Source organism: Eretmochelys imbricata, chromosome 5 (genome assembly GCF_965152235.1).
Source record: "Eretmochelys imbricata isolate rEreImb1 chromosome 5, rEreImb1.hap1, whole genome shotgun sequence".
Lineage (NCBI taxonomy): Eukaryota > Metazoa > Chordata > Testudines > Cheloniidae > Eretmochelys > Eretmochelys imbricata.
In genome coordinates this window covers 95,936,909-95,950,605 of record NC_135576.1, presented here as the reverse complement: position 1 = coordinate 95,950,605, position 13,697 = coordinate 95,936,909, and the positions used below count along the sequence as shown (strand labels likewise).

General features: G+C 38.2%; 1 protein-coding gene across 2 annotated transcripts in view; it reads left to right on the top strand.

Moving 5' to 3' along the window:
* The window catches only part of PCSK5 (proprotein convertase subtilisin/kexin type 5), a 299,090-nt gene that overhangs the window by 137,479 nt on the left and 147,914 nt on the right, over nt 1-13,697 (top strand). For both annotated transcript variants that reach the window (XM_077816394.1, XM_077816397.1), the window contains exon 8: nt 8,255-8,467. In XM_077816394.1, the coding sequence (XP_077672520.1) occupies nt 8,255-8,467 (213 nt within the window). The remainder of the gene's footprint in view (nt 1-8,254; nt 8,468-13,697) is intronic.

Genomic DNA, 13,697 nt, shown 5'->3' with positions numbered 1-13,697 from the left:
CATGGGAGATCATGTTCAATTAGTTATTAACCATGACCCCCTAAGTGCCTTTCAGTGTCACTGATTTCCAGGATGCAGTTCTTGAAACAAATCTTTATTTCTAAATGTATGTGGCTGTGTTAAAGCACACATATTAGGACACTGAATGGTTTTGCAAGAATATCTTGTGCTGGATGTGCTCTAGTCCTTTCCAAATTAATGCTGCCCAGCAAACTCAGATTAGGTGACAACCTCCATATATGTCATGAAACTAGAATTTTTTTTTCAGTCTATGCTTTGCATGAAGTTGGCAATTCCAAGTGCTCTGCTAAAACACTCTAGATTACAAATACTGTCTTCCAATCAGTAAAGTAGCAAAGTTTAGTTTTCATAATGCCTAGATGTACTGTGATACTATGCATTCTGTTTTCTTTTGGAAATAAATAGAAGATTCCTTTATAGCAGTACTATTTGTTATATGCAGTTTTTCCACAGATGATCAGTATATAGTGCAAAAAGAAAGTTTACAGAAAATAAAATAATGTAACAAATGTTCCTACATTAGATTCAATGTGATATACACATCCAAAAGGCAGAAAAACTTGGAAAGAAAGTTACAGGAAAACATACCTCAAAATGTCCACAGTTTCCATACAGTGTCACAAAGGGTATTGGAAACAGATTATATTAATTACCTCATCCCATCCCTCACACATTTGTGGAAACTGTTCTAACAAGCCAGAGGAGTGATATGGCCTAAGGGCCAGCTTTTCAAAAGGGGCCTCTTATTTTGGGTGCCCAACTTGAAATAGATTAACATAAAATACATCCAGTCTCTGACTTAGGATAAGTCTTAAATTGGGAAACCAAAATTAACAAGCCACTTTGGAAAAAAATTGGTCCTTTCCATATGTTTAAAATGTACTCATTTCAGTGAGGATGCATTTAAACAATAAAAGAATCTGGTTAATTAAGTCTCTCATCCCCCTTCTCCGCAGAACTGTAGGGATCTGGACACAGCAGAGTCTGTGCTTTTCTACTGCCTGTGCGGAGAGCAGGATTTCATGAAGCCAGTTCGTACTCAAGGGTTTGCTGCACCACAGAGTGAGGTTAGGGTAAGGAAGGTGAAGCCAATAGATCTGACACTAAGACAGATCACATCCTTTCTCCCCAACCACACCCATGTGGTGGGGACAGTCCATACACAGGGGCTACTGCAGCCCTAAGTCTATAAAGGCAGCCATGGAGCAGCATCTCGGTTGCTTGTGTCTGGGAAGAGGATTCCTTCCCCCAATCCCTGTGAAAATCTCTGTACCTACCTTGTGTACTTTTCTTAGAAATGTGGATTTATTTTTCATTCTCTTATGGCACTGGGGCTACAGAAGTCCCCGCTGAACAGCGTCACTGCTGAGCGGGTTGGCAGCTGCAGAATCTGCACCCTAATGTGTACCATGGAGCTGTGCTCTTCACTACTTGTGAATACCTGGTGGGAATAGGAATTTAGGTATCACCACTAGGTCTATACTTACATGGATCTGTTGGCCACAAATCCCTGTCTAGGGGGTTTCAACAGGTAACTGCAAAAGGACAGTAAGAGCTGATTGAATCCTCGCTGTAGGTTAGGGAGGTGAATTCCATCCCTCACCCAAACCCTGCATAGCTCTCGCACAGTGCCTCTTTACTTGGGCTTTGTGTAATGAGAAAACTTTACCTATTATTAACCAGAAAGTGTCTCATCCTAAATCTACTCTTGGTTTAACAATATTTTGGAAAACCTGGAATTTTTGGTTTGTTTATTTTTGTCGGACAATAATGCAGTATTTTTTCATGGTAATAATGAATCATAATGAATAGATAACATGAACAGATAGGCAGAATCTATGATGCATGCGGCAGCCCTGTAACTGGCTTTATTTTGTTTTGTTTAGGAAAAGTAGAAATTCATTCCAGCATTCCACAGGTTCAGATTTCAGGTTTCAGCCAACCCCTTTTATTTTTTTTTGGTTGCACTTTAAGCACTAATTATAGCTCTGTGGGGAATAGCTTGAAGCTATTGAACCTGTTGTTCTAGTAAAGAGGCAAATAAAAAATATACCAGATGCATGTTGAAATATTCTTCACATATTCTATCACCGTCATTACTGTGTTAATGCATAATCTCTTTTAGTTCTTCACTACGTTATATATTACCCGTACGTAGAATATTTCCACCATAACTTATTAAAGACACTGTAAGTATTAAGAAGGTGTAAAATCCTATGAAAGGGTGAAATACGTTTGTACTTTTTTTCTTTTCTTGTTTAGATTTCTGTTCTCTTTTAAGATAAGAAATTGGTGCAATTCAAAACTAAATTAAGGAGACAAGAGGAAAATAAACTTTGAAATCATGAGTATAGCTATGATTCTCTTTCCTTGCTCTCTATTTTCTATCAGCATGACTTATTTCCTCTACCTGGTATAGGATTTCAAATTTATTAGGACCAAATTGCCTCTCATTGCCTGTAGCTCCCACTGCTCTAATCTCTCCAGGTCACTGGTTCTGTCTTCCTGTGTGTTTCCTACTCCTTCACATTGAGTTTCCTCTCCCTCAGCAAATTTGATCAGTCTGGAAATGACACAAAAAAAAAAAACCCCACCCAGTAAAGAAAGAGAATCATTAACAGACTTCAGTTCCTGTTCATCTCTTAGGCAGAAGAACACAAGGATGCACAAGCAAGAGTAAGGTTTGTAGAATAGTGAATGAATACATGATTTTAACTTTCTAGAATGGTGGGACTAACTCTTGCCTCACCTGTTCATGCTTCATATGGTCAGTGGAAGTTGTTTCAGAGACAACTTGGAAATGCCCTGTGGCCCACTAGCGGTACATGGACCACAGTATGTAGATCATTACTCTACACTGATGTGTACCACTGTCAGTAAGGTATCAACTAATAAAGCTATAACCATGTATAAATTTGGAGCAATGGAGGCTCCTTTAATATTGTTGAGGAAGTTTTCCATGTGTCTTTACAAGAATGTTTGTATTGGCTCTGATTCCTGGCAGAATCTGGCCCTAAAACTGGATTAAATGGCCCAGAAAGGATCACACCAGTGTAAGAGTGATGCTCCTGTGGTGCTGAGCTGCAGAAAAGCCCTTTACGCCATTTGCCCTCCCAGCTGCTAGCAGTACAAGGAAAAGAGGGAAATGCCAGAAGAAAGTGGGCATCCTGTGCCACCCCTATTTTTCAGCCTTTGTGGCCTTTTGCAGCTGGTATCAGTTAGAGCAGTTCTCATGCACAGTCTGCACACATCAGCTATACTCAGGAAAATATCTTAGTAAAATTCTTCATGTACCTAGACTGATGATACACTAAATGTCAGTGAAGCGCTTTTGTTTCTTGTCAGAGTTAAAGGCCGAGGGGTTTTGGTTGTGTGTGGGTTTTTTTTTTTTAAATATTCAGACATTTTATGAAGGCTAGTGACAAAGATAAAAACAGTAGGAGAATGTCTCAAAAAGTACACTGACAACCACAAGTTGGGTTGTGGAATGCTTTACAGTATTTGGAAAAGAGTCAGTAATATTATTGCAAGGGCAAGACATGAGAAGACATAGCTCTGTACCCAGAGGGGATGGTTGATGCATTTTTATCTGACATCGTTGGCATGAGCACTCTGAATGTTCTGCTGCACTCACGTTCAAGCCCATGCCATTCCTCTACTGTAATTCACATCACTGACTAGTGTTTTGCTTCTGTCTAAAAACATGTGTCTATATGGTCCGTAAATACAACTTTTGCTTTCAAGTAATAAAAGATGCAAAACCTCTTGCCAGTCCTGGAATACACTTTTTGTCCTGACACCCTTGGGCATCTGGAACATGACAGCTGGAGATTTAGCCAAATCGTAAAAGCTACAGTATGTTATATGTGTGTTTATCTTAACTTTGTAACACAGCCCAAATGTCTCTTATTTAACTTCATATTTTGAAGAGAGACCAATTTTAAACTGGGTTCACTTACAGTAGGACATCTAATGCTGTTGCTTTAAGTAGGCTCTTTGGTATCTAGAGTTACTAGCAAGTGTATAATTTCCTGCGCACAAGTGGGTCCAATGAATTGAAGTGGGGTGTGAGGGCAGAGGGGAACGGAGACAACCAAATAGTAATCAAACAATAGACAGTAAATGAAAACGAGAGCATACTTACTTGACATGTTATTTTGGGCAGGTTGAATTTGGGTTTTGGGTTGTTTTTTTTTTTTAAAGACTGTCATTTGCTTTGCCAAATAGCTTTTAGGAACAAGATCTTAGCATATTGTCTAGACTGAAGGCTAAATTCCATTGTTTTCTGTGAAATGCTGAGTTATTAAATGTACCATATTGCAGTATGTTAGAGGAACTGGAATTCTTTGCTTCATGTGGATTAGAGGGAGGATTTCCCACCCCCCATTAGTCTATGCACCTGGTATTTATTTTTTATGGAAACAAGATTAATTATGAACCTTTATTTTTTAAAGGCGACTGATTTTGAAGAAGTATATTTTTATACACGTAATAAATGTTTACCAAAAAATTCACAACAGAAAGGTCAACTGGGATGTAAATAGTTATTATTCCTGTTCTTCAAAGACTTATTTGAATTAATAAAACTTAAGTTGGTGTTTATTATTTTTAAATATTGCACTGCAGCATTTCTAACAATCAGGGCCTCATTTTCAGCAGCCCTCTATTTTGTGCAGGAGCAAAATTTGCTCACATATCTATTTCTACCTGCAAAAATCTCATTTCACATTATTAGTATTATTTATTTATTATAGCACTATCAATGTACTGGTGCTTTACAGAAATAAGGCACCTTTCCCTGGACAGAGGAACTAATAATTTGAGGTCTGTTCCTGCAACACATCCTCACAAGAGAAATCTTTGGTCCTCTGAGAAATTCCACTGCAGTAATTGTAGTAATAGGTTGAATCACATGCCATAGGGATTATGGGATCAGTGCCCAAATTAGCCAAATGCAGCCATTTGAGCTGACCAGAAAAAATATTTTTTTCTTGTGAATAATTTCTACAAAAATGGAAACAAAGTCATGTTTGACTTTCTGAAGAAAAACAGAAAATGGAAACAGTTAGATTCCAAAATGCTATTGTGGTGCCTGATGGGAGTTGTAGTTTGGGTGCTTCACATTCTCATTCTCCTCTATAGCATGGGCTCCCTTATTGGACAACATCTCCCAAGACAGACCATGGCCTCACCTCTTAGTAAGTGGAGGTGGTGTATCATGGTAGTCCCTGGGGTGCTACATGGGAGATGAAGTCCAGCTGGGGAGTGTGACCTGTAGGGAAGAATGGGGATGTGAGGCATTTGAACAATAACTCTCCTGTGGCACTGCAGCGATATATGCAAATTGATATATTTCATTTTTTGACCAAAATGCAGAAACTTTTGTTTTGGGGAGGGAGGGTTTAATGAAAAATGAAAATTTTTGCAAAAGCCATCAGTTTTTGTTGAAAACCCAATTTTGTATTGCATACACTGCTTGTTCTGATATATACAATTGTGTGTGTGTGTGGAGAGAGGAGTTCTTTTCTTTTGCTTTTTGTTCGTTTGATAAGAATATTGTAGAGCCAGACAGGAGTGTAGACATCACTCTGGAGTGAAAACTGGCAGTGAGAAACTAGTCAAAAGTGAAGACTGAGGAGGGATTTAGAGGAGGAGAGTGAGGTAGCTCAGCCCTGGAAGAAAGAGGGTACCAGTTGTAAGAGGCTAATGTAATCAGCAGGAATCAGCCAGGAGCATAGTAAAAAGGAAAGAACAGTCGCTATTTGGCATGATCTTCTAGTCCCCTCCCAGTCCTAAAGAAGCTCCTGAATCTCAAATCCATGGGCATGATGGAATGAGTTGAGGCAGTAGATGGATGCTTTCCATGTCATCAACCTGCCTCTAACTTGCAGGTATTCTCAAGCAAAAACTACTTTTCCCTCAGTCAATATTTCAGGAAAGGGGAGAGGGAGCAAGAACAAAGTTAGGGAGAGAGGTGACCAGAGGATGGATGAACAGAATGAAGAAGACAAGCAATAGTTCATAGGTCTGATCTAAAGCCCAAGGAAGTCATTGAAAAGACTGCCATTGACTTCTCTCAGCTTTGAGTCATGCCCTAAAAGGTAAAAGGGTTGTGAAAAAGCAGAACACAAAACAGCAAGGTGATGTTGCTCTTTGTTGGGTTCACACAGGGAGGGATGAGACCCGGAAGAGAGGAACAGAACCAGAGTCTACTGCTCTAATCCAGATATAAAGACTGAGAGATGATGGAGCAGGGAACACAATGAACTGAACTTTCCCTGTGCAGGAGCAGCACTGTTATATGAGTGATCTGCTTGGGCATGGGTGTACTTGATAAGAGCAACCACAAAGTTTGCCCAGCATGATGTTGCTAGTACTACCATTTGTGTGTGTGTATGAAAATAATGTCAAAATCAGATGCTGTGGTATTAGTTGCTTGAATTGAAGCCCTGCAAAAAGTCTAGAACTGCTCCAGCCTTTTAAACAAGAATATTGTAATGTACTTTTTTATCACTGGAGCAGCTAAGATCAGCCAAAGAAAGAAAAAAAAACTGAAATAGTTATACTTCCTGGCTGGCTGGACTGGTCTTGTCAGGAGCATGTGGATTTCATAGTACATTTAACTTGGCGCCCTGGGATATTTTTTCCTCTGTTTGAAATGTTTTTTAATGAAAAATTGCATTTTAAAGGCATAACCTTATGTAAACACTAGCAAGGAGAATTTGATATTTAAGTTATTGTGCTGAGGAGAAGAATCTCTACAGGTAGTGAACTTTTATTAAACTCACAAAGTGAAACTCATCAATGTTTGTGAATTCAAGCACATATATCTACCAGAATCATGAACTGTGGGATTTTTTTTCTTACATTGATTTAGGCTCTATTACACTCAGCAAAAAATGCACTAATGAAAACCCCCTGTGCATCTGGATTAGATGAATCTTTGAATTGCTAATTGTTTAAGATTGTCCTGGTAGATATCCAACAGCTGTCTTTATGTCAATTGCAGTGCACAAATCCACTCTATTTATAAAAAAAACAAAACAAAACATGTGTACTAGTAATTTATTCATGATCACAGAAAGCAAAGTAGCATGGGGCATAACATTAGTTCATCATACATAGGAATGAACCTACCACTTATACAAACCATATATTGCATGATGTGCTGCAAGCAAATACTGTAAGATATAAATTAGACTATTAACTTAATTGTAACTGATGGGCTTTTTCCTTTGCCCTCAAAAGAATTAATAAATAATAAAATGATGTCATTTTGCAGAACTAATTAAAGACGTGTTTACTCTTTTGATTAAAATCTCTATCCTAATTCATATCATAGTGTTTGCTAATAGTCAATGGATGTATTTAGATTATGTAAATTATGGGAACCTCATATGTTAACCTGTTTATCTGCATGAAGTGCCTGGAATATGGAAAACCACAGTTCCCTGCTAGACAACAGGCATGCAGCATGTTGATCATCTTCACCCTTTACATCAACATCAACACCAAAATAATTATGGATTCATTTTCACTCCCACTATATTTATTTAGACTCACTTATTAAATTTTTTTAATATGGATATCTGTTTTAGGTCCTCATTCAGCAATTTACTTAAGCATGTGCCTAACTTCAATTAGACTACTGAATCGGGGCTGTAGGTGTTTAATGCTAATATATTAACAAAGCAATCCTTGCCTGTCCATTTTTATTTTAACAAAGTGTTTTACATTTACAATTTATAATATTTGTGCAACTGCTCCAGTGTGGTTCATGGTACTTGATATTACTCAAAGAGTACATGGCGTCACTTGGTAATTCCAGAATGAGACATTCAGGAGAACCCTTGTAAACAAATGTTTGTCGCTACAACATGCTCTTTTTTTGTTTGTTTACTATTTAAATCCAGTATGTTACATTTAATGCGTGCTGTGGCTCTTCTGCATTTTTCTTTGTAAGGCTGGACAGAATAGATCCAGACCTACAAATAGAATCTGAATTTAATTTTTGTTTTTAAGGTTGTGTTTATTCATCTCACTCATGTTTTGAATTTGGGAGGGTTAGCTCTTACCTCAGGTAAACTCTGGTTTTTCTTCACAATCTTCCACATTGAGCTCTTTTGTCTTTTTTTTTGGGGGGGGGGGGGAAGGGGGCAGGATTTGGGGTAAGGGCCCACATGGTTACTAAGAAAAAAACATTAATCAAATCTTTCCTATTGTTTGTAAACAGGGACGAAATAAGTTAGGTTCCATTTTTGTTTGGGCGTCTGGAAATGGTGGAAGGAGTAAGGACCATTGCTCCTGCGATGGCTACACCAATAGCATCTACACTATTTCCATAAGCAGCACAGCTGAAAGCGGAAAAAAACCTTGGTATCTGGAAGAATGTGCATCCACCCTAGCTACGACTTACAGCAGTGGGGAATCGTACGACAAGAAAATAGTATGTGGTTTGTTTGTTTTTGTAATGCTATTTTAATTGTATGTGGTTTTGTATTTTCTATAATGATTTTTAGGGGAGAGCAAAATGACTATTAGGTCTTTGTGTCTACACGTGGGCTTGTTTGAAAAAATGTCACCCTTGGTCAATATGGTATATATTTGTATACAAGTTTTAGACCAAGAATTTGAATGTAAATTTCTGCCACTGTGTGTAGCTCCTTCAACCTCCTTGTATTCTGACATCCATAATTCTACGCAATACATCAGGTATGGTCTTACTAACCCTTGTGACAGAGACAGATTTCTCCTTTCACTTCCACTATGTGTCCTACGTTCTTTCTGCTTTCCTAACTGCTTCCAAACTCTGAGCAGAGTCTCTCTGCTGTCATTCATAAAGATTATTTTCCTGACCAACACTTTGTAGCATATCACCAGACCTCAGAGCAAATCTCCTTTTGGTATTTTTTATTCAGTCCACATTATTTTTCATTTTAAAACGTGCAGTTACAGAAGCCATTTTCCAACCCACATCCCCATTTATTTCAGATTTACTGGGACTCAGCTTCCTTCGTTTTTTGTATTCATTCTCCCTTAGTCATCATTCATATTGCTGCCTATTCCTGGTAACTGAGAAACAGTAAGTAAAATTAGGTTCCATGCTTATCTGTCCTGTGCTCTTTGCCATCTCATTCCTTCCCAGACTATGGCTGTTTTCAATTAATTTTTGACTGGGGCTGTATTTTTATTCCACTGGAGATTTCACTATTGTTGCCATCATTACTGGTCTTTATTTTTTAATTGGAGAGGCTTCCTGAAGTCCAGATAGACTGTCAACTTCTGTTTTGCCCCTAACTCTTCTTAAACCCTTATTGTCACTCCCTCAAAGATATTATCAGATTCATTAAGCACAGACTTCCTTCTGACTTATTGTTGACTAGTCTACACCTGTTAACTGTGCTCTTCATAATAAAAAATCACAAGGTGCTTTTCTAATACTGAATATAACTTATACTTTCTAGAATCTTTCCTTGCTCCCTCCTTAAGCATGGGTTTCATGATACCTTATTTCCAGTTCTTTTCTTATTGCTAATGAGGAGTTAAAAATTCCTGTTCTAGCTTTTTTTTTTTTTAATTTAAATACCGTCTGCTGTGTCTTTCAAGATTCTGGGATGCCGGCCATCCCTTCCTGGAATCTTCCCTATTTTCAGATGATCTAATTTAAAAAAAAAACAAAAAACTTGTTCTGAGGTAACTCTTCGTTCCAGTAATTTTTCTGTTCTTTCTTGGTGTCATAAATATAAAGGGAAGGGTAACCACCTTTCTGTATACACTGCTATAAAATCCCTCCTGGCCAGAGGCAACATCCTGTTACCTGTAAAGGGTTAAGAAGCTCAGCTAACGTGGCTGGCACCTGACCCAAAGGACCAATAAGGGAACAAGATACTTTCAAATCTTGCGCGGGCGGGGGGGGGGAGGCTTTTGTTTGTGCTCTTTGTTTATGTTTTTTGTTCTCTCTTGGGGCTGAGAGAGGCCAGACAGAAATCCATCTTCTCCAACCCATCCTAATCCAAGTCTCCAATATTGCAACCAGTATAGGTAAGCCAGGCAAGGTGGATTAGTTTATCTTTTGTTTTATGTGCATTTTCCCTGTGTTAAGAGGGAGGTTTATTCCTGTTTTCTGTAACTTTAAGGTTTTCCCAGAGGGGGATCCTCTGTGTTTTGAATCTGAATATTCTATAAAGTATTTTCCATCCTGATTTTACAGAGGTGATTCTTTTACCTTTTATTTAATTAAAATTCTTCCTTTAAGAACCTGATTGATTTTTCATTGTTCTTAAGATCCAAGGGTTTGGGTCTGTGTTCATCTGTACAAATTGGTGAGGATTATTATCAAGCCTTCCTCAGGAAAGGGGGTGTAGGGCTTAGGGGGATATTCTGAGGGGAAGACATGTCCAAGTGGTCTCTTTCCCTGTTCTTTGTTTAAAACGCTTGGTGGTGGCAGCATACTGTTCAAGGACAAGGCAAAGTTTGTACCTTGGGGAAGTTTTTAACCTAAGCTGGTAAGAATAAGCTTAGGGGGTCTTTCATGCGGATCCTCACATCTGTACCCGAGAGTTCAGAGTGGGGAAGGAATCCTGACACTTGGCTTCTCGCCACAAAAACTTTATCTCTGTTTTTGGCATCTCTCCTTGTTCTCCCCAATAGATAATAAAGCAAAGAAGTCATTCCATTTTCTAGCAATACTCACTCCTGTGATCAAATTTCCCATATGGTCCTTTCAAAGACCTTTGCTAACTTTTTTTTTTCAAAGTTCAATAAAATTAATAGATTCATGAATTTTAAGTGCAGAAGGAATCATTGTGATCATCTAGTCAGTGCTCTTGCATGACTCATACAACAGGACTTCCCTGAAATAATTCCTGCTTCCAGTCCAAGTTGTTAATAATTACCCTCCCTGTTAAAAAAATGGAGTCTTATTTCTAGTCTGGATTTGTCTAGCTTCAACTTCCAGCTGTTGGAACTTGTTATACTTTTGTCTGCCAGATTGAAGAGCTCTCTATTATCAAAATTTCTGTTCTTTGTGTAGGTACTTATGGACTATGATCAAGTCACACCTTAACTCTCTTTGATAAGCTAAATAGAATGAGCTCCTCTCTGAACCCTCTCCCATTTTTCAACATCCTACTTGACGTGTGGACACCAGAACTGGACGCAGTATTCCAAGAGCAGTCACGACACATGGTACCAGATATATAGATTAATATAACCTCCCTGTTCCCACTTGATATTCTCCTATTTATATTGTCATGCTCTCTGGGGTGGCTCACAACTGTGAGTGCCTACCCCATGGCAGAAAACGGGGAAGACGCCCCAGGCTGGTGTGTCACCAAGCCAGTACCAACTGTGAGCTCCTGGATCACTACACCAGTCCCACCATGGAGTCACCGATAGTCCCTTAGCTGCTCCAATCTGTCCTGCCACACAGACAAACCAGACTTAGTGATAAACGGTCACTTACACCAAAGATCACGTCACATTTAGGCTGCTCCCAGTCCCAGGAGACCAGACTTACCCCAGATCAAATGGTACTGCAGATCTTACACCAAAGATAATGCTGGCATCCAATTCTATAGTAAACCCACTAAAGATTTATTAGCTAAGAAAAGGAAATGAGAGTTTTTGAGAGGTTAAAAAAGGTAAAATATATGTACAGTTGAGTTGCCATCTATAATTCCAAATGGTAGCAGAAAGGTAGTAATCTGCCAATTTCCCAAAAGTCTCTCAGGGCTACCCAGAATAACTCTGGATCTCCATCTTCTCGTTCAGTCATTCTGCCTTGTTAGAATCCAAACAGTCCAGAGATGAAGGATCTTTCATTAAATCCATTCTTATAGCTTCTTCTCACAGAAAACTGAGCTGACAGGGTCACTGCCCGTGAAGGTTTTTCCTTTGATGACAGAAAGTGAGGGATGCAGTTAGAGTCTTTGACCTCCAATCATCATGTACAATGACTATTTGCTTTGAAATTAGAATTTTTCTGTTAGAGTTCTTCATTTGCATTCCACAAGGTCACTTCTTGTTTGATGGATTATTTAGTTAAAGGGGTACACACAATGTAAATATTTGCTACTACATTATAACAGTATACAGATAAGTGAAAACAATGCAACTAACATCCCATTAGTTTTCATGAAGTTTAAACACCAAATACAATTGTATACATTTAACAATTACTTTGATCTAAACTAATACACAAGTGAATTGGCCTGGGACTCTGGCATGAGCTGGCATGTGGTCTGCTGGCAACACATATATATCCAAGAATCTCATTAGCCTTTTTAGCCACAGCTCATTCAAGCTCATATTCATCTGATTATCCAACATGAACGTCAAGCCTTTTTCAGAATCATTATTTTGCATGATAATTTTCCCCATCCTGTAAGTATGGCCTAAGTTATTTGTTGCTAGAGCCATGGCCTTACCTTTGGCCTATAAAAACATAGATTGTTTGCTTGCACCCAGTTTACCAAGCAATACAGATCACTTTGTGTCAGTGTCCTGTCCTCTTCAGTATTTCCACTTCCCCGATTTTTGTGTCATCTACAAACTTTATCAAGTAATGATTTTATGTTTTCTTCCAGATCATTGATAACTATTTAATAGTATAGGTCCAAAAATTGATCCTTGTGGGACCCCATTAGAAACATACCCGCTTAGTGATGATTCCCCATTTACTATTACATTTTGAGATATCAGTTAGGAAGTTTTAATCTATTTAATAAAGTCATCCAGTTTATCCTTTTAAAATATTGATACAACATTAGCTTTCTTCTAGTCCTCTGGAACTTTCTCAGTGTGTTTGAAGATTATTTAAAATCAACTTTAACAGCCCTCTTAATAGTCCAGCAAGCTCCTTGGCCAGCTCTTGTAAAACACTTTGATGCAAGTTATCCATGCATGGTGATTTAAAGATGTCTAATTTAAGTAGCTGCTGCAGAACATCCTCTTTAGTTACTGTTGGAATGGAAAGTAAATGACATGAATGCATCTTCTGTCTTTTTCCCAAATACAGAGATATTTATTGGATGCTTCTGCCTTTTCTGTGGTATTATTTGTAATTCTGCCATTTCCATCTAGTAATGGATCAACACCATTTTTAGGGTTGCTTTTGTTCCTCATACACTTAAAGTACTCCTCCTTCTTCTCCTTGCTATAGAATCTATAGCCTGACTGTAGATTTCCACTTGTGTCCTTTTACTTCCCTTGTCAAATTTCTAACTTCTAATTTATATTCGTTGCTATCAACTTCCCTTTTATACATTTGTTTTATATTATATATGTAATGCTTTCATTTCCCCTCTTAGTCAGGCTGGTTTTTTAACCAGCGTAACCTTCTTTCTTGATTGTGGAATTGTGACTTTAGGGTCATCTAGTAAAACATTCTTAAACTGTTCCCAATATCATTCATGTTTTTCTGTTTAAATTCTTTCTCCAGCCTGACTTGTTGTTACATCTTGTGCAATCCTCCCATTCTTCTTCAATCATCGTTTTCTCAATCATTTCTTCCATTCTTTTAGGTAAGTCTTACTCCGTGTGTTTACACTTCTACAATCTCGTTACATCAGGACATTTATATTGCTTACTTCTGAGATGTTCCTCACTTTTGACCCAAAATTACCTCCACACATTTTTGGTATTATCACATTTCCATTATTGTAAATTTACTTGTA